Genomic DNA, 25,069 nt, shown 5'->3' on the forward strand with positions numbered 1-25,069 from the left:
AGCATGAATCTCTTAGAGGGTCTTTTCCAACATAAAATAATCCAACAGAGTAACTGTCAGAAAGATTATTAAGCTTCAGCAATTTCCCTTTACGTTAGGCGTTTTTCTAACCTTATAGAGAGGCTTTATGCTTCCATTACGTACAGAATATTTTAAAGGATTTTAAAAAGCCATGTTTAATAGAAAACTTTGTAGACATTCTTTATTTTTAAAAATGTGAGTTGACTTTGGGAGATGTGGTGAAACTGTACAAGATCCTCGCTTACCTCTCTTGATTCTGCCGTCACGTGCAAGGCAGCCATGAGGTGGCACACTGGTCACAAAGATGGGCAGTTCCCCACTTTTACTTCCTCGGCCCCCAGCTACTGTCATTCCAAGGGACTCGTGTGGTTCCTTCTTTACAGTAATGTGTTTTTCTTGGCATGTAACACACTGCGCAAGATCCTGAACATGAGAGGAAAAATTTATTGGATGATGAATAATATATATAGTTGAAGTAATGACAGCTAAAGTAAAAATATAACGTGGCAATTATAAAGTCATTAAAAAAAATCACTATAGAACTGAAATCAGTACACAGTTCTTCAGAGGCACATGAGCCCTGTGGATCACAATGGCAAACTTTGGACTACTAGTAGTATTTTCACAGGACTATATATGGAACTGAAAAACTCAGGACTGTTGACATAGGGGAAATCAAAGTAAAATAAGCATATGATTTGTATAATTACCTTCAGCTCCCAGATATGATCAGTTCTAAAAAAGTAAGTAATGCATTTGAATTTTAAGATTCTGAAGAGAAGCCAGTTAATTTTACTTCCATTTTTCTCCTATATTCTTTGAGAGAAAAGTTGACATAGTATAAAAGTGTGGATTTTACTAACTGCCAGAAAAAAGCTACAGAGCTATCTTCTGATTCTAAGAAGGGTTATCAGAGCACTCAATCATGAAGCAGGTGCAAATCTACCTTCAAAATTTGTGAAAAGCTAAAAGGATATGAAATAATTGAATTTTTGAAGTTAATAACAGGGAAATAAATCCCCAACAAACTATATTCTCAGGGAAAAGCTATTTTTACTGACATTTGTTACTGTTACCTATTACTGAGATACTCCTGGAAGAAAGGGAGACTCTAAAATACCACTTTTCTTTTGAATTAGAATTCAACAAAATCAAGGTGTACATATGCAATACGAATATTAAAATAACATTTATCGAAGGCTTAACTATGTGCAAAAAGGTCACAGCTTTACATGCGTCATTTCATTAATCTTTACAGTGGTCCTGAAAAGTAAGTACTATTATCGGCCCCATTTTATGGATGAGGAAACAACTTAGAGAGGTCATGTAACTTGCCCCAAATCATACAACTGTAAGTTCCTGCATAGGGATTTGAGCAGATGCAAATATATAAACATATGCTTTGCATATGTGCACATATGTATACATATTGTTTATATGTACCCGCACCACATGATTACTGTCCTGTTAAGGGTAACAGTGTAACAGGAAGCGTAACAGGAAGCTAATGTCTCAAAAGGTTTCCAACATTTATCAACTCTGAGAAAATGCAGATAGTAACATTATTAACAATATCAACAATAGAAATATGACTTACATTTACGGAATTATAACATTCCTTTAGTGACATTATTTGAAAGTGTTGACAAATCTGTGAATCAGGCCCTGGAACTGCAGGCCCATCTCCCTTTCTCTGGTCCTGGAATCCATGTACTCTTGAAATTTTATTAAGGGAACTACCTGCAATAACAGCCTAGTGTTCCTAGAAAATGTTATGACCTAGTAGAAAACTTGGAAATGTCTTAAGGCAGTCTCCTGTTTAAAGGTATGAAATCTTAGTATCCTTCAAAATTGGGCAAAACCCACTTTATTATGAAGACAACTCATGTAAATTCAGTCTTGAGTATAATTATAAGCAATTTTGGCTTGCAGGTATTTAATCAATTAAAGGTGGTTGTTTTATTCCTCTAGATGGCTCAGATATATATACATTTTTTTTCCTCAGGAACCAAACCAAACTTCAAAGATTATACTCAGAATATTTCAAGGAAAGTTCTAAATCATACAAATGTTTATCTAAGTAGCTACTTAAGAGGCCTAAGTAGCAGGCTAATGTATACTGTAATTTTTAATGATGATTATAATCATCTGAACACATTTTCTGGTGAATCTGTGTTTATTTTCCCTAGGAGACCCTTATTTTTCTAAATCAGGATTTTATATAACAAATGCAGTATATTAGTAGCAAATAGCTAACACTTAAAAGTACATTTCACATGGCTGTTCTAACCAATGAGTTGCAGAGTACACAGAATAAATTCAGCATTACTATTTAAAACATTGTCGCAGAAAATTAAAGACAATAAGAGCAGCAGAGTTGAGAGAAAAATATGTGCCCCAAACAAATAAGCAGAGTTCTCTATATGAATGTTGGAATGACTAAGTACAGTTTTAAAAATTGTCTTAAAAATCATGTCAGACACTTGTATCTCAAATTATTGTAAAATTCAATGACATAAAAGGTTCAATAATCAATTTTTGCCTTATATTGTAATTTTAGGAATATATATGTAATGCATAAAGTAAGGACAAGCCATATGAAACTATTCAAAACTCTAAAACAATAACTCCTTTTTCATAGTCATCATCATGAAGGCAATATTATATGTTTCCTTCATACATTTCAGTTCAGAAATGAGAACAAGTCTGTGGTTACAATTTCTTAAAAGTATTAACTAAACCAAGGACCAGTGACAAGTCTGTACTTGAGCTCAGAAAACCAGATAAACCTGATGGGCCAAAAGTACTTGTGCCTTTAAGGGATGCTTTCTTAGGGTACCTGTGACATTCCAAAGGTAAGTGTTCTCTCAAATGCTGTACTTACATTAAGAAGTCATTTTAGCACACAGAGAACTTCCTGTGGTTTTAAGCAGACCAACAGATGTTTTTGTTCAGTAATTTATAATTTTACTTAAAGAGAATGACTTTGGAAGCTCATATTTAGCTTATATTTTCACACAGTTGAGTAAACATCATTTTAGAAATCCCAGCCTGGGATGTCCTTGGTGGTCCAGTGGTTAAGACTCTGTGCTTCCACTGCAGGGGGCACGGGTTTGATCCCACATGCTCAGCCGAAAAAAAAGGAAAAAAAACCCCCAAAAAACCCCAGCCTACCAGAAAGTGAGTTCAAGTGAAGGAAACAATATCAAGAATGAACTACCAAAAAAAACCAAAAAAGAAGAATGAACTACCACCCTTTTTAAATTTCTGCAACTAAAGTGAGACAGTATGAAGATTCTCAGCACAGGTAAATGACCTTGGTGTATATTATAAAACCGGCAAAATACTGAAGAAGCATGGAAAAACCTCAACATACAGGAATTTTAAAATATTTAGGGTAGTCTTCCTATACTATTCATATAACAAAAAAAACATGCTATACAGGTAGCTGTCGAAGTTTATGAGTTATGTGTTTAATATGCACATATCGAATTCTGTTGTAGGCAAGCTATCCAGCTGCTAAGTACAGCCTGTCAATCATCGTCTTCACTATGCTTTTTCAATTACATAACCGTCACATTTAAACGAGTAAGCCAAGATAAACCCCACTTTAAGCAGAACTAAACAAACTGAAGATTTTTCTGGACAGTCAAACATTTCTCATCAATCACCTGGCAGAGAGGGTCCTTCCCCACCAAGAAACTCTACTGGTTGAGGGACTGAGACAATGCAGTCACTCTCCAAGGCAGCAAAACACATTGCGCATTGCAAACACCTACATGCACCTTCTCCAACAGAGTTAACAGCCCTCATCAATCTTACCAGCTTGTAACGATCATCCTTTGAGGGTGGATGAATTAAGAACCACAAACAAGGCACCTTACCTTATGTGAGCTGGGTCTGTTGTAAGGCAGCGGCTGCGCGTGGTGCTGGCTGCTCTGAGTTCCTGCTTCTCGGACAGCATTTCCAGGCTGGGGTTTCCCTGGTCTAGCAATTGTTAAATTCACCGTCTCTCCACTAGCCTGGAGAAAACACACAGACACGACTGCCAGTCATTAACGATGCTTCTCATTTCACAAAGCCCAGGCGCTCCTCACCGAGCCAGTGCCTTGCCTGGGGGAGACTGCAGGTACCCGGTGGTCGGAGAAGGGAGCTCTTCTCGTGAGCTCGTGTTTTAAGACGTTTGCAGCTGAGACGCGTGTGCACGGCTCTTGGACAGACTCTCCCCAAGCCCGCCTGCACAACGACCCAGGCACAGCAAACGGCCCACGTTCTTCTCTACCCGTGATTCCCTGAAGGGTAACTTTCATCTCATACTTCTCTGCCCCTTCAAGGTTGGCCTTGGCGTTGTGGGGAGAGAGCAAAGGAAAGAATATAAGAGGAAGAACTGATTCGAAACCTGATTAAAATCCACTGTGACTTTACAAATAAATTCCACAGTGGCTATTTTGGAAGTAATAATCAGTGAAACTATGCACAGCTTTGTTTCTGTTTGCTATAAGTTTGAGTCAAAAATAGGACATCAGCTTAAATAATCATGGAAAGAATGATTCTAGAGATCCTGTATAAGATTGTGTTTATATAAACATATAGTGTGTGTACTGCACACACCTGTGTTAATCTTAGAGGTTTGTGACTATCATTTTAAATTTAGAGGCTCATTATCTATATTCACATACATTTAAAATGTACATCTACTTTTTTTTTTTTTTGCGGTACGCGGGCCTCTCACCGCTGTGGCCTCTCCTGCTGCAGAGCACAGCCTCCGGACGCACAGGCTCAGCGGCCACGGCTCACGGGCCCAGCCGCTCCGCAGCATGCGGGACCCTCCCATAGCGGGGCACGAACCCGTGTCCTCTGCATCGGCAAGCGGACTCTCAACCACTGCACCACCAGAGAAGCCCTGTACATCTACTTTTAAAAGTTATTTTATCTTTGCTTTTAAAGTACAGGCCTGATTTATTTGAAGGTGACTCTTGGTCATGACCACAATTCCCAATTGCATTATTACTCCTATGGGAAATTATGATGGCCTACTTTCAAGGAATTGTGATAGAAAGTGGGGACCTCCCCCATGATTACAGTTAGTAATGTTAAGAAATCACTATTTTCAGTTCCCTCCCCAAGTATTATTGAGATAAATTGACATACATCACATCACTGTATTACTATTAGTTTTTAAGCTGGAAAATAAGTGTTAATTTTTATGTCCATCTAAAAAACGTTTGCTTATTCAAGCATTTTATTCAACTAAATTTCAAACAAGTTCCTCAAAATAACTGAAAGAAAAACTCTTAATATGTGGCCAGATTCCCAAAGCACAGAGTCTGGGTACTTGATCTAAGGGGTAAATACAAAAGGAGACTCCTGATGTTGAAAATTCTGACACTTCATATCATTTGATTGCACGGTGTGAAGTGGTGAGACGCTCCATCTGTGCCTTGACTTCAATGTACACGTACAGAATTAGTGTCATTACTGCTTACTACCTCATAACCACCAAAAACTCTAATTAGTATTTCAACTTTTACTGGAAAACCCCTGCTTATGCAAAACCTATTATTAATAGAAACAAATCCTTGATCTTCCTAGATTTTTTGAAAGACAAAATTCTGTGCATGTGATGGAAGTGGGCATTTAGGACTTAAATGATGGACCAACATTTGGGTTTAGGCTGACTTTAAACAGAATGCACATCTAATATGTCAGGGTTTCAAACACAGCAAAAACAAGTTCTGTTAAATTCAAGATTTTTTAAAATGCAAGATGTTCAAATAACAATACCCTTAAGTCATAGTTGAGTAGTACACTCCGGTGCTGGGACTATAAATTGGTATGATCTGATCTTTCTGGAGGGAAGTTTAGCAAAATGTCTTAAAATGAAAACAAAACATGAAAGTCTGTCAATAGGGGAACATTGAGTGAATCAGCTAGTAAAGATCAGGATGGGGTTCTACACTTACTTTCATGGTAAGACGTTCACAACATACTGCTGACAAAGAAAAAGCTGCAAACTCAGAATTTACAAGATAAGCACATGTGTAAGTATTGTGTAAATCTGTATCTATCTGTGGACATACACACTCAAAAGCTTGTAAGGATGTCCTCCAAACACTTAACATTGCTATAGCTTGGGGTGTTTAGACTGAATTTGATTGTAACTTCTTTATGTTCAGTATTTTATCTTCAGTGTGCTCCTTTTTAGACATGCAATACGTGTTATTTTTATAATCCTCAGTAAGACTATTCATTTTTTTTCAAAAAGAAGTTGAGCAACTTGAGTTTTCTATAGTCTTGGAAAAATCACAGCACAAAATATGCAACTATTTGCATTATAAAAATCCAAATAAAATATATTATGAAAAATTTTAAATGTGTTTTCTACCTGTGTAACTATATTTTCTACATTTTGGTTAGACATTTAGTAAGGACCATCTATTTAGGAATTAGTGTACTTTAACACTGCCTGAAATATACACAGGCAATATATTTCTCTCTTCCTTTCCATCTTACTGATCGGACTTCTCACTTCACAAAGTCCACTCGACCGGCCTGTTTCTGTTAACAAATCCCCCAAATGGATTAACTTTCTTCTTCTCCCCCCGCCCCCGCAAGAGGAACTTGTTCCCAGCAGTGCAGCGGCCGGCGTGATCCACAGGTAAAGCTCCTGGTGCCCCAGATGCTGCCTCTGATTTGAGGGAATTCCAAGGCATTCAATTGTTTTAAGCCTCAAGTCTATGAAATAAGACCAAGACCTGAACCGCCTCTCAATGCAATATGGCTGTGAGCGTGTGTGTGTTTCCTTAAGGCTATATTAAATCAAAAAGTGGGAGAAAAGGGAGTAGGTTAAAGGGGAGTGAGACGTGGGTTTTCTTAGTGTTAAAATCTCATTGTTATTTGATTCTATGTATATATATACACACCTATCTCGTGACTATCAACCGACCTTAATTCCAAAAGTTCGGTTATATTAACTAATGCTTGGTTTCCACTGGTAGTGTGTGTTGTGCTTGCTTAAACACTCCCCTTTTGCTTCACCCTCCTACAAGGCTGCAGGAGACGGCCAGGTTAAATGCCACAGCACGCTGCAGAGCCTACAGGTCTTCTTGGATGGTTTTTAATGTATCTGCTTTGATGCTCTTACTAAAAACATGTTTTTTCTCTAATCATGACTACCTCCAGAGATACTGTGAGGACAACGTTATGTGTTTGAAATGCTCTGAATTCCTTTAAAAAAAAAAAAGGCACTACAGAAATAAGTTGCTCTGAATAAAAAGTGATTTCCCCCTCACTTTTATGGATTGTGCAGTAAAGGTGAGAGGTGAGTGACGAGACCAGGTGAGCTACACCCTCGGTGACCACAGCTCCTTGGGGGTCTCACCTTCTCCCTTGTGAAGTGTGGACACTGCCATCTGCCACGTGAAACCGTAGGGCCTTTCCTCCAGAAACAGCCTGCCTACAAGTTCATGGGTGTGCAGGCCAGAAGGGCATCACCCGGGCTGAGGTTAGACTGGTGTGGACCGTGAAGACCTTAGGTAGCTGTGCTTGACTGTCCAACGAAGTCTCAAGCACCCCCTGGATCCCTGTGTCACCTGCTAGTGAGAACCAAGGCTGAGCGACGGCAGGAAGGCTGAGGGTCTGGAGTGGGCGCGAGGGGGGGCTCACCTGGATGATCTGGGCAGCCAGCTCGGGCGTCCCGTGCTTCAGGTCGTGGCCGTTGACGGCCAGCACCCGGTCGTTGCCGCTCAGCCTGCCGTCCTGCGCCGCCAGCCCCCCTTCCAGCAGGTCGAGGACGAAGACGCCCGGCTCGTCGGTCCTTCGGACGAGTTTGATGCCGAGCTGTTCGGCAGAGTCCCGTTTGTGAAGAACCACCTGGAAAACCTCTCCCGGGGGCGAGGCGCCCACGGGGCGGCTGTGCGCGCGGCCGCCGCAGCGTCTCTCCCGGAGCACGGTGAGGTGCAGCGTGCTGCAGGGCAGCGACAGCACGGCGCGGGCGTGGTTGTGGGACACGCTGCTGATGTTGTGGTGGTTGACCTGGAAGAGAGGGCGACGGCCCAAGCGTGACAATCTTTCATCTTCCCGGCTTGTAGCAATGTTCATGTAAGGGCTCTGAAGGAAACTGACGTTGTGAAAACGATACACAATCATTACTTACAAAGACAAGCACTCCAAAGACATTCAAAAATGTACAGAGTTCCTAAAGTTAACTTACAGTGACTAGCATTAAGTAGAGAATAGTCGTCAAGATCACAGGCTTTAATGATAGTCTTGAATGAGGGTCCTTGGTCCTGCCGTATAACTGGATAACCTCGGGCAAATTAGAGAACTTGTTTCCTCACCTGTAAAACGTGTTTACCATCCACTTCATAGGGTCAGGAAGTGCACAACTAGACAACATCAGATATGGCAAGTGCTCATGAAAGACTAGTTCTAGTGGAACAGAAACTGAAGTTCTACTGGATTACAAATTTACTTTTCCAAAATGAAATACACTTAAGCTAGAGAAAACAAACTGAGTTTTCTTTTAAGGAAAGCGGTGCACTCAAGTATACAGCCTTATACTAGATGAGTGACTTTTACTTTAAAGAAAAGCCAATAATCATAATTCTACTCTTAATTCTTTGGCATACAAATGTAACATATATCTTATAAAATAGGCATAATTTAATACAGCACATTTACTTATTAAACTTTATAACCTTGAAATAAGTACAGTGACTGATCCTTGGACCTGTAACATCACTGAGAAAATCTACCCACCTTCAGTTATTTACCTAGTTAGAGGAATCAGCACAGTTCTTAGTATTTATCACAGTGAGAGCTCCTCTGAAGCTGCCTGAGGTGAAAGTGAGGGGGAACCAGCGCTCTGAACATCGGTTATGGGACAGGCTCTGGACGAGGTGTGATCACCTAAACTCCTTAAATTTTTTTCACATGAAATCTACGTGAAGCAAGACCTCCCCCCTTTTTGTTAATCTAGGGTTGATAGTTTTGAACACTGTTAACTTGAATTTTGTTGATTTTGGCCTGTTGGCATCTTTAAAAATTCAGTCATCAAATTCAAAGATGTCATACACAAAGTTGCTATTCTCACAAGTCTGCAACATCTATGCATCTGGTAGCCATCCAAGCCCTCAATAAAAACACTGAATACAGGGTCAAGTAGAGAATTAAGGCAGTTTCTAAAAAAACTAGCCTGACATGAATCCATTAATGAAAAACCATCATTGATGGCTGCTCGGCTAAGAGCTGCCCATCTCTAGGCTCACAGTTTTCCTTCTTATGTTCAGGTACATCACAAATGACTTTACGAAGTATCTGGCTGAAATCCGCCCATAGACGTGTGCAAGCATGCAGCCTCACAGTATCCTTGTGAAGTAGGTGTGGAATATCCCACAGAAGATTTTTTCCTTCATGAATGTGTGGTGGCTGGCAAAAGGCAGAGAAAGCAGAGACCAGATAAAATACTGTCTCCAGGCTTCGTAAAAATAGCACTAGCAATAGAAAACTATACCACTTGGGCTAAATGTGTTTTGTACCAATGCAGTCAACACATGGCTGCAATTTTTTTCCTTCAAAACTGAACATGCCTCAATCATTGATGATGGATCAAACTGAAAATACCCATTCTTCGTAATGCTTTAAAAGTTATATTATCTTTTTTTTTTTTTTTTTTTTTCTTTTTTTTTTTTTCTTTTTGCGGTATGTGGGCCTCTCACTGTTGTGGCCTCTCCCGTTGCGGAGCACAGGCTCCGGATGCGCAGGCCCAGCGGCCATGGCTCACGGGCCCAGCCGCTCCGCGGCATATGGGATCCTCCCAGACCGGGGCACGAACCCGTATCCCCTGCATCGGCAGGCGGACTCTCAACCACTGCGCCACCAGGGAGGCCCTATATTATCTTTAATAGTGACACTGATGTAATTTATATCAAACTGCTCAAAAGGCTGCATCACAAAAGGCCTTGAAGGTTATATGGGTCTCCTCTTCCAAGAGGCTATTTAGTAGAATAAGGGGTGTGTGTGTTTGTGTGTTTAATGCGGGAAAACCAAAGCCACACCCTGTCACTGCATACAGTTTGCTAAAATAGAAGCATAGGCGGCTTGGCAGCTCTTTGCTCTATAAATAAACCATCTTGACCACTCTTGGGGATTTTCAGATCCGCTCACTGTATTATTTATGTATCTTATACAGAGTTGGACCAGGTAGTAAACCAGGTAGTAAAAAAAATTCCAAGCAGCCTTCTTTCCCGGCATTTACTTTTGAATGACCATAAGTACTCCACATTTGGGCAAGGGGTGTGGCTTTACTTACTGGCTCCAGCATACAATCAGAGGCCGAGAAAAAGTCAGGGCCCACAGTAGGAGAGATCCTTTTGAATCTATTAACCAGGTTATGTGTTCTTACTTTTCTCACCAATTTGAATCATTAAACTGGACTTATTAAGATGATCATTACTAGAGATATTAATATGTGTGCCTCCGTAAACAATAATAGTGCCTTGGAATTTCTACAATGTAAATTTATAGCTATGAGTTAATTTCCAAAAATGTAGTCAATAATTTCAGATAACTATAATTGTATTTGAGTTGTAAGGATTCAGTTATGTTACTAAACACAATTCTCTAAAATAGAAGAGTAAAAGGCCTGCTGCTGAGATATATTAGCAAATAAAGTCTGAAAAACTATTTAACCTCAATGGTATTCAAAGAAATGCAGATAAAAGCAAAGTATTTGTTTTTACCTTTAGAATTTAGAAAAAGAATGAGTAATATATACAAATGTTAATACCCAATGCTAGTACATCACTGGTAGCAAAAAAGAAAACACAAAAATGAATGTACACTTATTAATAGAGAGGCTGGAAGTGGGAGAAAACGGGAGAGAGAAAGAACGCTGTACGAGCTGCAGACAGGGGCAACCGAGCTCTCCTGGTCTGGGCCTCCCGGGTGTCAAAATGTCGGGGCGGCCAGCAGACTCGGACTGTGAGCTGGGAAGTCGGGAACACAGGGAAGGTTTTGCCAGCCTGGTGCAGCCAGAGTACTAATATCATAAAATGACAGCAAATACAGCATACAGTAAATAGCTATCTTCTACTAGTAAACACAGTGAAGAGCTAGCTACGCTATGATCAGGAAGCTGATTTTATATAAGCAGGACTGGTTACGCTTCCTGTACCCCCTATTTCTTCTTAGTATTTAGTAAGAAACAGAACACTGCTAGAAAGCTCAGTCTGTGTCAGCCTTGCTAAGGGCAATGAAGGAAGGGTTTGGGGCCCGAGTGTGTTAAAGTGGGAATAACACACCGTGAGGGGCAGCATACAAGTGGGAGTGGAAAAATCCCTAGAGGGTCCAAGTTTTGTTTTCATAAAGGAGATGGCTATTCCCGACAGGATGTTATATCCAAGTCCACTCTTTTACTGATTCAGCAAGCATTTCCTGTGCTTATGACATGCACAGCGCTATGAGAAATCTGTATCACAACTGGTACCGTTAGGGTGGCTGCAATCACCATAGAGAGCCAAGCCCGTTTAAATAGTTCACTGTGATTATACGCCAAGAGCTGAAGAGTAAAGCAGTGAATGTTGTCAGTAATTCAAGTAAGGAGAGGTCAGAACGGGCGAGAAGGGCTGAGCAAAGCTTTAAGGACGAAGGTGGACAAGCCAGCACGGTGGGACAGCCTGGAACTGGGGGCGAGGTGGCAGCCAGGTGGCCGTGTCTGGCTTTTCCACTGGATTATAAGTTCCACGAGGACTGGGGGAGCACCTTGCTCTTAGTTGTATTCTCAGTGGCTAGTACAGCGCCTAGAACGTCACAGCTGCTATGCGTGAAGCAAAAAGGAAGGGTTAAGATGAAGATGACAGGCTGTGCAAGAGACCACAGAGGACCGTGAATATTAATCAGTCTGGGTGTGACGCTCTAGTCACATTTTCCCAAGGAAAGCAGAGTTACAGATACATTAACCTGGCAGTGATTTTGTCGGATTGAAGAGCGGAGAGCTGGGCGGCAGGGACATCTGGTGGGGTGTGCACAGAGTTAGACACAGCAGTGGGGGCCTGGACTGAAGAGGGAGCAGGGAGAGGTGGAGTGAGGGGTGGGTGTCAACACATCACGGCGAGGACCAAACAACGAAGGAGGGAGGAGTCCTGGAGCTTGGGTTCCTAAAAGATAGTTTTCCTTGTCATGAGTATTTCTTCTCTCTCCTTCTGGAGGTTACTATTTCTTTTAGCTTCAACTATCATCTACACTTGTATGACTCAAATACCCAGGCCAGTAGACACAGAAGTCCAGTCCCATACAGAAGAATCCTCCCCTCCCTCTCCCCTCAGTCCCATGTGCCCTCTAAGAAAACAACACCTTGTCCCAAGCTAGTTCTTTTTGGGGAATAGCTATTTTTCCTTAAATATCATCTTCTGACAGAGCAGGTGAGGGTAGCACCAAGGGTTAATGAGTGGAGGGCACCAGGGAGCCGACGAGACGGGTATGGTTTCTGAATTCCAGCTTAAATCCCATGGTATAAATCGTAACTAACCAGCGCTGCACAGCCTGTCTTTTCCAGATGGTAGTAAATCAGTGTAGTAGAGGAAGGTAAACTAGCCAATGCAGGTGATGGGGGGATGAGAACACTGGACCTGGGATCAGAGGATGTCAGCAGGGGTGGGACGGCTCTGAACCAGCCAGCCCTGCAGACCAAGCGGGGAAGAGCCCAGCCGGCCCCAAGAGCCCAAGCACGGCAAGCACAGCCACATGCGGGACTGGAAATAAAGTAGGGAGAAAAAATACATTCCACGCATATGGGGAAACAGGAGAAATTACAGATAAATTCTGACTTGTTTTGCATATAATAACAGTAGAACTAACCTATATACAACTCAAGTTCCACAGTACTACAATGTTCTGTTTTAAACTTATGAATAAGAACAACAGAGCGCAAGTTAACAGTAATTAAAACGGATACCTGAAGAATCTGGTCTCCAGCAAGAAGTCTCCCGTCTCTGGCGATTATCCCATCCCGATAGACTTCCTGGATAACAATGTTAATCAGTGGCGTCTCATTGCCACCCACAATGCTAATTCCTAGCTGAATATAAGGATTAGACCGGTGAATTTCAATTGTGGTGATTTCGCCTTCTGGTAAACTAAGTGGCTGCTGTGTGGCTGCCAAGTTAGAAATGAGAGAGAGAAATAGATGGAAAGAGAAACATTTTATATTTGGTTATCATCTTCAGGTAAATAAGTCATCTTACATTAGTAGATGGTAAAGAACTATGCAATACCGCTGGATAAGGAAAGCAGAATGACAAAAAATACCTGTTAAGATTATCTAAACATTTCTTCTCCCAAAGGTGATCAGCGAATGATTACAAAGGGCTACTACGTTTCAGATCACAAGGGGCAGCACAGTGATCTGATGAGGCAATCGTAAGAGAACGTCATCTCGACCTAACTGACAAGGTTTGGTGGGTGGAACACGTGTAAACAATGCAAAGCAGCATAAAGACGACTGTGTAATATGTAATCACCCCGGGATGAGAGAAGAGTCACAAAGGCTCTAAGAAGGGGTGGCTCTTGGAAAAGGGTTATGGCTGGGGCAGGGAAAATTTGAATTTGTAGTAAGATTTGGAATTTGTTCAAGAAAAGTATATTTAAAAATAAATACCTAGGGCCAACCATCAAGACGTGCCCAAGATCCATGACTACAGGCCTTCTGTTCACTCCTAGTGGCTGTACAGTCAGATTCGTGGTGGCCACCAGAGCACAGCAATAGTCACAGGCGTGGCCGTGGGGTCAGATACACACCCAGCCCTTCCCTGGCGGCACGAGCCGACCAATTCGTCTCAAGATTCAGGCCTCTCCTGTCACAAACCGGCTCCCAGCACCGTCAGCGGCATTTAGTCAGCTAACGGATGGGAAGGGTCTGGCACACGCGTGACACAGGGAGCGCTTAATTTGCGGTATTATTTTTGTTGCTCTTGATGTTGTTGTTTTCTTAGTCAAGAAGCAACAAGCGTTTGCACACAAACACCCAGTAAGAAGCAGGTTAACAACCAGTGAATCATGGACTAAACGGAAGAGGGAGGGAAGGGTCACCTTCCTCAGAGTAAGTTCCAGGCTCTGCTTCTAAACTGCAAACCGTCAGACTTGTGCACTTAAAAGGGTGAGTTATGTGCTATGTGGATTATATCTCAAAATTACTTTTTTAAAGAGGAAAGAAAACGCATGTTGGGAGAGCAGCAGGGAGTGGTGGGGAGGAAGGCAACGCCCGGTTTGAGAAGAGACGAGGAACACAGGCGGCCGACACGTACTGTCCCCGGCGGGGCTCTCCTCGAAGGCGGGGTTGTCCAGGCCAGGCTCCTCCGTCCAGGCGGGAAGGGACGCTGATGTCAGGGTCGGCCCTGAACAGTCTACTTCGGGTGATAAAGTAGCTGGAAGATCTATGACCGTGGTTCCATTTTCATTCTCGATCTCCGTCTGAGCTTTACTAGTTTTCCGTCTCTCCAGGGCAACCCTCTGATGAGAAGCTCCAGGGCATCTAGAAAGAGAGCATCAGGTGGTTTCCAAATGATATGAAAGGAAAAAAAAGTGATTAACAGTTTGTACCACAACAAAACAACGGCAATGGCTTCTATGCAAAAAGCACCTGGAAGTACCCACAAGCATTTCCGCTCAAGCGAAGTTCTTACCACTCCACGGAGCAAATTTAAAACAAGGCACTTGCACAAACGTGTACTCAGGTATCTATTAGTACAAGAAATAACATACACAGTGTAGTACACCAGTACACTTCTCCCTGCACTGTGAGAATCATCCTGAGGTTCTGATTTCATAACCCCTTTTACAGGTTAAACGGCTGGACCACAGAAGTGGGAACCAGCACCTTCCTCCACAAGCCCCCTGCGTCCTGCCTTAGACCCTGAGCACCCCGGTGCCTCTCCGCTCTCGTACCCAGCACTGCACATCACCTGTGAGTGGGTGGAAATACATCTGAAGCTTTACCACTTGCAGGAAGGCACAGCAAAGGCTCAAATTTATGACAGGCATGGGAGGAGAGGATAACGTATCTCCTGGTTTGTAAAAACAGAATTGCAACAGTGGAATTACAGATATGCTATGACACTTATATTTCTAAGTACTGGGGAAACTTACATAAGCACCAAGAAATAAGGCCTGTTAACTTGCTTGTTTTTACTTACTTAGGCCAACAAAGGGGCAGATATACGTCTGTTTAAACATTTAAAGAAAGTCTTTATACACAGATGTTAGCAGTGCTGCAAGGTGCCAGTTCTTTCCCACCTGACACCCTGACTGGACAAAGTGACGAATAATGCCCAGTTGGAGGAGCGGGTGGAAGAACCGGGGATTTGTACAGGAGCCAGGCCCACGCGCCTAGACCCTGACATGGCTCTACAGACCCCACCTACTCTCCTGTTGGGGTAAGAAGTTTAGGAAAGGGTGGGCGGGATTGGCGACAGTCTTGCGGCTAGGGCTGCAGACCTTCATTCAATAACAGTATTCTTAAAAATCTAAAATTTCAATCAAAATTTAGGACAGAATTCAATTAAAATTGAAAGCTATTCCTTAATGATAAGAGTAATAAAATTTCCCTCATGAACTGAAGATTTATTTTAGGTCCTGGATTTCAAGTTCTTGAAAAGGATCATTATGAAATTTCTTTATTCAACGCTCTCTCCGGACATGCTTTCTCTTCACCTTGCTAAGAAGGGGGTCCACTTATTTTCTTCCAGGGAGTGTTTCTGCGAGGGCCTGGCAAATATGTTTGAAAATGATGTCACTGAAAAAATTACTTTTGTCAAGTAAGCATATTTAATTAGAAATGCATTTTAAAATATTTTATTCAACAAAAAATTGACACTAAAAACTGAATCAGAAAAAATACTTTTGACTAAGAAGACAGGTAATAATTTAGTTCTCAAAATATGTATCATACACAAATATCTACACGGCCAATAGCTAGTCTTTAATGGAATAAAAGGGCTAGGAACAGGAATTGAAGAGGAAATACAAACAATGTGAACACCTGGGAATTAGCCTAACAAACAACTAAAAAAATCCTACAAACTAAATAACCAGAAAGGCTAAGATATAGTTATTAAACATGGAAAAACAAATTTAAAAAGCAAAACTTAAGATTGTTAGAGAGGTGAAGAAAACAGGTATACTTAAGTTCCCAGTAGGGCAGCAAATCGTTAACAGGAATTAAAGATATTAAAAATGATACTATATAAAAATATGGAAGAATGATCCTACCCAGGAGTAGGGGAAGGTTACAGAGGGAACCTTCGGGAACACCCATGTTTAAACACGACGGAGCAGCTGAGTGGACCGAGATAGAACCACCAGACGAGAGTGTCAACAAAGAAAAGCGGCCAACTGTGCAAATGCCATAAAGGGGGCAAATGAGATAAGGGCCAAAGCACTGGTTTGATTTCGAAATTAAAAGGTCATGGTGACCTTAGAAAGAACACTTTCAGTGATGAGGGCAAAAGCCCAGACTATATAACACAAGCAGTTCTGTTAACAAAATACATACATTCCACAAAACTGCACACCAAAACTTACAGAGCTTAGGCGGAAAGAGGACCGGGATGGATAGACCATTCAACACCGGGGCATCTGGGGATGGAGAATGGCTGCCAATGGGTACAGGGCTTCTTTCTGGGGTGTTGACATGTTCTAAAAATTAGATTGTGATGATGGTTACACAGTTCTGTGAATATACTAAAAACCACTGAATTGTATACTTTAAAAATAGGTGACGTTTATGGTAGGTAAAATATATGTCAATAAAACTAATTTTTAAACAAAAGGCGAATAGGGAATGAGTAGATCAGAGCAGGCTTGGGCAGAGAAAAGCCCCTGACCACAGACAGCCCACAGCCAGCATCCCTCAAATTTGTGAACATCTGGAACTGAAAGAGAAAGGAAGAAACCAGAATTTGCTGGGTGTCTAATTAGGGCCAGTCACTGTGTAGACTTTATGTACAGTATTTCACTGAATCCTCAAAACTGCTCTATCATCCCCATTTTACAAATGGGAAGCTTACCTCACTAAGCCAGCATCACATAGCTATTAAGTGATGGAGCCAAAATTCAAGCAAACTCAGATCTGATTTAAAGGTGCCTGCTCTTTACACTCGATCATACTAAACTTATGGGGTTCTTTTCCCAGGCCTTAAGAAAACATAAATTGAATTTGTTCCACAAACTTGTACCTAGAAACACAGTTATAGAATGTTAGAGTGAGAAAGGCTTTGGTGATCATGAAAACACAAATGGAAATCACAAACAGCAACAAAAACCTGTGCATCTTTTTAAATGGAGTATTTAACAATAACACAAACCACAACTGGCATAGGGGGATGTAACTGGGATCATTCCAGCAGGTAACTAACTGAGTGTAGCCGGAGGCTAGTTTGGAGGCTATTACACACGTTTCAAAGCAACAGAAAAGAAGTGCCTGCGCAACTGAATGAGATCAGGGTAGGCGTGGGCTCCGACGATGCAAGGGGAGGTGGAGCCCTGAGACAGTGGGCTGCCCTTAACAAGGCACTGGAGGCAGGGTGACCTGCCACAGGCTGAGGGCTGTGCCCCCCAGGCAGGCTTCTCTACATGCAGGTGTGTCTTTACATTTTTCCTAAATAAAGCCCAAAGGCTTTTGCAGCAGCTACAGCCAAACTGAGGGACTCTTCCTTTCCTGCTGAAGGTTATAATTTCATTCCACTATTCTGGCTCTCGTGATGGAGGAAAATCACATGTGAACGAGCTTGATTTATGGCGTGGTGGCATCATTCCCTGAATAATGGTGACTCACATTAGGAAACACACAGTGTAACAGAGCACACTGTATTACTGGTAGCAGTGCTAGGGTTAGTGGTGGTGCTGGCGGCAGTAATAGCAGAGTTAAAATCAAATGGGGCACGATAGGTGCCAACACAATGCCAGGTACTTAATGCAACTCAAAAAGCGTGAGCATCCTAGAACCAAGAAAAATGAGTTACGGATTACAACATGCAAACATCACTTTAAGTGACGTCAGTGAAAATGTTAGATTAAGGGTATCTGAAAAGCCTCTCTTCCACAAAGCAATGCGAACACTGGCAAAAATTGTCAGAAAAATTTCTGAGCTCTGGAAATAAGCCAAGGTTCTGTAGCAATCTGGAGTGCATTTATTTAAGAAAAATGGCTGAGTCTTAGTAGAACAGTGAGCTCTGTAGCATTTGAACTTGCCCCATTCCCATCCCCACCTCCCCCAGGAGCCTGGGATAGCCATGGCCCACAATCACAGTGGAATCAGGAGTCTGGCAGCCACTGGAGGAGCCGACTGGAGCACCTGCAAAGCCCTATTTGTGGAGAATTGTCATTAACTGACCTGTTGGTTCCCTGGAAGACCTCACTCGCAAGGCTGTCTTTATCTGACCTGACTTGGGGCTCACCCAGTGCAAAGGCATTTGTTGGGGGGTGGTGGGGGGGAAGGCAATTGTGTAAGACTGTGGCTGCCTGAGGTAGACAAACAAAAGGCTAATCAAAAAGTTTAAAAGGAAAAGCTAGGGAATGAAATGTCCAGGGCTATGTGCATGCACAGGAAAGAGCTGAGAAGGCCCTAAGCTCTCACTTCTGGCTGACACTGAAGCTACGTGAAAGCAGGCGATGAAGGCTAAGGAGTGTCAACTGCCTGAGTGTTGAAGGTGTGCCCCACCGTGCACACACAGCCCCTTGGGGAGAGTGGGAGATTCATCAGTTACAGGCATTTAAGAAATTCTCTGTTCAATCATTAGCTGATTAGAAAAATCACTAAACAAACAGTAACAAACAGCAATAATAAATCCCGAAGAGAAAGAAGAATCTGATTTCCAGAGTTGCCACATTATTTAAAATGTCCAGGGTTCAATACAAAATTAAGAGACATGCAAAGAAATAAGTTAAGTATGGCCCATACATGGGAAAAAAAAGGAGTTAACAGAAACCGTCCCTGAGGAAGCCCAGACATTGGCCTTACAAGACAATGACTTAAATCGAGTATTATAAATATGTTCAAAGAACAGAGGACTCCATGTCTAAATAACTAAAGGAAAATATGAGAATGATATCTCAACAAATAAAAATACCAATAAAGAAATATGTTATATTAAAGAGCCAAATAAACATTCTGGATTTAAAAATAAGTACAGTAAGTGCATTTATTATAAGTATAATAAATGAAATGAAGAATTCACAGGAGATTTGAACAGGTAAAAGAAAGAATCAGTGAACTTAAAGGTAGGTCAACTGAGATTATCCAGTCTGAGGAATAGAAAGAAAAAGAATGCGCAGAAAGGATAAAGCCTCTAGGTCCTGTGAGACACCATCAAGAGTATTAACATATGCAGAATGGGAGTCCCATAAGGAGACAGAGACATTAGGGCAGAAACAATATTTGAAGACATATTGACCAAAATCTTTTCAAGTTTGATGAATGCTGAAAACAGCAAGAGTGAAGTACCTCATCACAAAGAAGTGACCCTCAGTAAGACTGCCACCTGACTTCTCTTCAGAAGCTATGAAGAGGAGGCTGTGGATAGCATATACTCAGAGTGCTGAAGAAAGACTGTCAACTAAGAAGTCTATATCTAGCAAAACTATCCTTCCAAAAAAGGAGAAATTAAGACATTCCCAGATAAATGAAAACAAAGAGTCTGTTGCTAGCAGACTTGCCCTATAAGAAATACTAAAAGAAATCCTTTAGGCTGATATGAAAGGACCTTAGACAGTAACTCAAATCCACGTAAAGAAATAAAGACCACTGGTAAAGGTAACTACATAGATAAATATAAGACAGCATTAAGGTGCTTTTTGGTTTATAACTCCTTTTTGGTCCTACTTGGTTTAAAAGACAACCCTGCGCAAAGCAGTAATTGTAATTCTGTTTAGATGGGCATGTAATGCGTAAAGATGTCATTTGTATAACAATAACAGCACAAAGGATGTGGAAAGGAATGAAGGTATATATGAGCTAATTTTGTACGTACTGGTGAAATCAAGTCAGTATTAATCTGAACTAGACTGTTGAAAATTAATGTTAATTGCAATCCCCAAGGCAACTACTAAGAAAATAATTCAAAAAATAGATATGAACAGAAATGACAAAGGAATTAAAATGGCATACTTGAAAATATCTATTTAACAAAAAAAAAGGGAAGAAATGGATTAACCTTTAGAGAAACAAAAAAGAAATGACATATGGAAACAACAAAATGGCAGACATAAATTCTACCTTATCAGTAATTACATCAAATATAAATGAATTAAACACTCCAATCAAAAGCCAGTGACTGGCAGAATGGATGAAAAAGACAAACAGGATCCAACTATATGCTGTCTACAAGAGACACATTTCAAAGACACCAACAGGTCAAAATTAAACGTAGAGGAAAAAGATACACTATGCAAACATTAACATAAAGAGAGCTGAATGGGTATACTAATTTCAGACAAATAGACTTTAAGACAAAAATTGTTTCTAGTGACAAAGAACATTCTACCATAACGAAAAGGTTTGATTTACCACAAAACTATAACAATTATAAACATAAACACAATTAACAGCAGGCCCTCAAAGTACATGAAGCCAAAAATGACAGAATTAGAGGAAGAATAGACAATTCAAAACTAATAGTCTGGGCTTCCCTGGTGGCGCAGTGGTTGAGAGGCCGCCTGCCGATGCAGGGGATGCGGGTTCGTGCCCCGGTCCGGGAAGATCCCACATGCCGCAGAGCGGCTGGGCCCGTGAGCCATGGCCGCTGAGCCTGCGCATCCGGAGCCTGTGCTCCGCAATGGGAGAGGCCACGACAGTGAGAGGCCCGCATACCGCAAAAAAAACCCCAAAAGACTAATAGTCTAAGCCTTCAATATCCCACTTTCAATAATGGATAGAACAACTAGACATAAGGACAAGAAAAGACTTTTAACAATATTATAAATCAACTAGACCTAACAGAAATCTATAGAACATTCCACCCATCGATAGCAGAACATGCATCCTTCTTGTGTACAAAATGGAATATTTTCCAAGATAGACTGTGTGCTAGGCCATTAAAAAAAAGCCTCAGTAGTGACTTCCCTGGTGGTCCAGTGGTTAGGACTCTGCGCTTCCACTTCAGGGAGCCCGGGTTCCATCCCTGGTCTGGGAACTAAGAACCCGCATTCTGCTTGGCATGGCCAAAATCATTAATTAATTAATTAATATTTTTTAAAGCCTCAACGAAGTTTAAAGTATTAAATTGTACACATGTTCTCCAATAACAATTAATTCAAAATGGATCAAAGACCCAAATGTAAGAGCTAAAAGCATAAAGGTCTTAGAAGGAAGCATAGGTGTAAAGCTTCATGACCTTGGATTAGGCAGTGTGTTTTTAGCTATGACACCAAAAGCACAAGCAAAGAAAAAAATAGATAAAATGAACTTCATAAAAATTAAACTTGTTTGTCCTTCAAAGGGCACAGGAAAATGAAAAAACAACTGATAGAACAAGAAAAAATATTTGCAAATCATATACTTAATAAGGGCCAGAATATATAGAGACTGCTTACAACTTACAAAAAGACAAACACTCCATTTTAAAAATGGACTAATGATGTTAAGCATTTGTTCATGTGCTTACAGACCATTTAAATATCTTCTTTGGAGAAATATCTATCCAAATCCTTTGACCACCTAAATTGGATTACTGACTTTTTGTTGAGTTGTAGGAATTCTTTATATATTCTGGATACTAGACTCTTACCGGATACATGATTTACAAATATATATCTGCTTTTTACATTATATAGGAGAAAAAAATGCTGGTGAGAATGTGTCAAACACAAACTTCTCTCCAAGTTAAAATGTGAATTTAAAAGAGCAATCTTGTCTCAGCCTACCCTGACCCTTAAAGGCTTCAAAACCATTTGATGAACTAGAAAAGCTCTCAGCATAGAAAAAGACTTCTTTAAAGGTTTTCTCTATATTGTACAAACTTTTTAGAATACTGTTAAACTGTAAGTTTTAAGAGGAAAAGAAAAATGGTTCTGAATTTTGCCATAAACCAGGTCACAAATGCTCAATTTAACAACAACGACAAACCGCCCCCCCAATGTTATCATTTACAATTAGCATAAGATGTTAGATTGCTGAGGATGAGGCAGGGATGAGGGGTAGAGAGGGAGGAGGAATGCTTTATGGTTGACGCTGCTTGGCAAAATTTCTGAAAGCAATTACTACAATGTTCCAGGCGTCATACAATATATAGAATTTTTTTTTTTTTTTTTTTTGCAGCATGCGGGCCTCTCACTGTTGTGGCCTCTCCCGTGGCGGAGCACAGGCTCTGGACGCGCAGGCTCCGGACGCGCAGGCTCAGCGGCCATGGCTCACGGGCCCAGCCGCTCCGTGGCATGTGGGATCTTCCCGGACCGGGGCACAAACCCGTGTCTCCTGCATCGGCAGGCGGACTCTCAACCACTGCGCCACCAGGGAAGCCCTAGAATATTTCTTAAGGGCTTTAGTTCTCCTTTCAAAGATGAGCACTTTCCCACATCTTTTAAAATTCTTCATTGTTTTCCTAATATATAATCAGTTAATAACTAGTTATTTTATTTTAAAACAGTCATCTTTCATAAACGTTTTACTTTTAGCCATATGAGAAAATGTCAGCTGTTCTCATACTGAAGCAGATTTCTTAAGTTCAAATAGGGAAGGTAATTTAAACTCAAAATTACCAGATTTAACAAACTATTCCTAATGCTGTATTTCTACTAATAATTAAAATAATCGTAATTCTGTGTCTTGTGACATGACTCTTATTGTTAGTTTGTGTTGCTTTTTCCTGGCTACAAATTTTTTTGTCCTCTTCCCACAAAGTGAAGCTTAGTTCCCCTCCCCTTGAATCTGGGCAGTTATGTGACTACAGCATAAGGGATGCTATGTGACTTTAAGGCTAGAGCATACAAGGCCATGCAGCTTCTTGCCTTATTTACTGGAACCCATGTAAGAACTTAAAATACCCTGAGGCCACTGTGCTGGAGAGGCCACCCACAGGCTCTCCTGTGGACAAGTCCCGGCTGAGCCCATGCCTCTAGTGGACCTCCATCAAGGTGCCAGACATGTGAATGAAGCTGCCGTCTTGGAAATAAATTCTTCAGTTGCAATTGCTGCAGTCCTGGGCTTTTGTTCTTCCCAGCTGTGGCCCAGATTGGACAGAACAGAGACGAGCCACCCCTGCTGTGCCCTGTCTGAATCCCTGACTCACAGAATCCATGAGCAGAATCAAGCACTCACTGTTTTATGTCACTATATTTGGAGTGGTTGGTTTCTCAGCAATAGATAACCAGAACATAGATTAACAATTTAATTGAACAAACGTTAGATGAGTGTCAACTTTCTAACTTTTATAATCAATAGTCACTCTTAGCTGCTTACCTCACCTTTTCAAACCATTCACCTTTTTCAATGTATCTTTCACAACACAGGCCTAAGACACTTTGGAAATGATTAAATTAGTAGCTTAGCTTTTATCAAACTGTAAATGAAGGGATAGTCTGCAATTCCCAAGTTTTTATATCATCAACATAAACAGCTTGATAGAAAATACTACTGATACTTCGACTACCTATTAAGTTCTTATATGCATTTTAGTTAAGTAAATATTCCTAAAATAATTGTTTAATTTTTATCTCACTGCTATCAAAATACTTAACTGAACTGAGACTTTGTTCAGTTCCTATAATACCCCAAAATCGATGTTCATAAAAGAGTCACAAAAGAAACTTATCTCTGAAAAAGACTAGTTCTACTGAAAGAAATAGGAAAAGCCTAAAATCTTCTTCAACCTCAGCCACAACTAGGCCTGACCCAGAGAGCAGATTCAGGAGTTTGGTGTCAATCTCCAGGAAGTCTCTGTTATCATGTTCAGATTCTATGCCTGCTGCTGACCAAAGACACACAAAAACCTAAGACTCTTGCACTCTCAAAAGTCTATACATCTATCCTACTCTTTTTTCTTAGCTTATTTTTAGACAGTGCAGCTTAAGTTTAAGCAATTTCTCTATAATCTTCATGTTTCTGACATTTTAATAACATCTCATTCTTTCTCATAAATCTAATTTATTTCTAATGAGTACATTCACTTTATAACACTGATATTTAGGAACAGAATGAACACGTATACTCACGTGTATATGAAACTTTTACTACCACATAACAGCAGAGAACATGATTCACCTTGGGTAAGGTCAGCATGGTATGTTAGAACGCTAAGCAGGAATACTGAAGTTTAAGTCTAACCATGCCATTACCTATCTCCAAATCTTTGTGACTCAGTTTCCTGATTCGTAAAGTGAGGGGATAAGATTAGATTCAATTCATGATTTCATGTGTGAGTATAATGACAAGCTGTTCTATACGAGACTTATACTATTATTTCTAAGTCCAATATATTGTGCTAAGCATTGTTTTTCACAGCAATCAAGATTACTGCAGATTTACACTGCCCAAGTGGCTGACCTATAAAATTTAGAAATCAATACATTTATTTTGGTCATTTTATGTGATTCCATCTCCAAAAGAGATGAATTTTAACCCTTCTTAAGGGTAGAAACAATTTTAAAGATCAAGTCTTTTATCAAAATCAAACAATAAAACTCACTAAACAATCAGCCAAATAGATTAATCTTTTAAAAAGCTTTTGTCAGTAGAACAAAAATCCCCACTAAATGTTTTAAAGTTTCCAACCCCTAGTTCTTGTTCAGTCAAATTTTTGAACACAGGATTTTACAAGATCTTAGCGAATGAGACCACAGGTACAGGCAGACCTCGTTGTACTGCACTTCCCTTTACCGCCCTTCACAGACTGCATTTTTTACAGACTGAAGGTTTGTGGCAACCCTGTGTGTCATCAGATGATGGCTAGCATTTCCTAGCAATAAAGTGTTTTTCAATCAAGGTATGTAAATTTTTAGACCTAATGCTATTGCACCCTTACTAGACTACAGTACAGCATAAACAGAACTTTCATATGCA

General features: G+C 40.8%; 1 protein-coding gene and 1 long non-coding RNA gene across 3 annotated transcripts in view; one reads left to right on the forward strand and one right to left on the reverse strand.

The window, feature by feature from the left end:
• Window positions 1-6,349, forward strand: part of LOC308605204 — a 38,794-nt gene extending 32,445 nt beyond the window's left edge. Inside the window, exons 6-7 of one of the 2 annotated variants that reach the window (XR_014013639.1) lie at window positions 3,124-3,328; window positions 4,103-6,349. This is a non-coding gene — a long non-coding RNA (uncharacterized lncRNA). The remainder of the gene's footprint in view (window positions 1-3,123; window positions 3,329-4,102) is intronic. The other variant, XR_014013640.1, reaches the window with a different exon arrangement.
• The window catches only part of LNX2 (ligand of numb-protein X 2), a 48,741-nt gene that overhangs the window by 22,620 nt on the left and 1,052 nt on the right, over window positions 1-25,069 (reverse strand). The window contains exons 2-6 of the mRNA XM_081214967.1: window positions 14,325-14,551; window positions 12,977-13,176; window positions 7,687-8,055; window positions 3,906-4,043; window positions 267-444 (exon numbers count right to left, since the gene is read on the reverse strand). Coding sequence (XP_081071093.1) covers window positions 267-444; window positions 3,906-4,043; window positions 7,687-8,055; window positions 12,977-13,176; window positions 14,325-14,551 — 1,112 coding nt within the window. The remainder of the gene's footprint in view (window positions 1-266; window positions 445-3,905; window positions 4,044-7,686; window positions 8,056-12,976; window positions 13,177-14,324; window positions 14,552-25,069) is intronic.

This window comes from Mesoplodon bidens (assembly GCF_964165515.1).
Source record: "Mesoplodon bidens genome assembly, chromosome: 17".
NCBI classification, from domain to species: Eukaryota; Metazoa; Chordata; class Mammalia; order Artiodactyla; family Ziphiidae; genus Mesoplodon; species Mesoplodon bidens.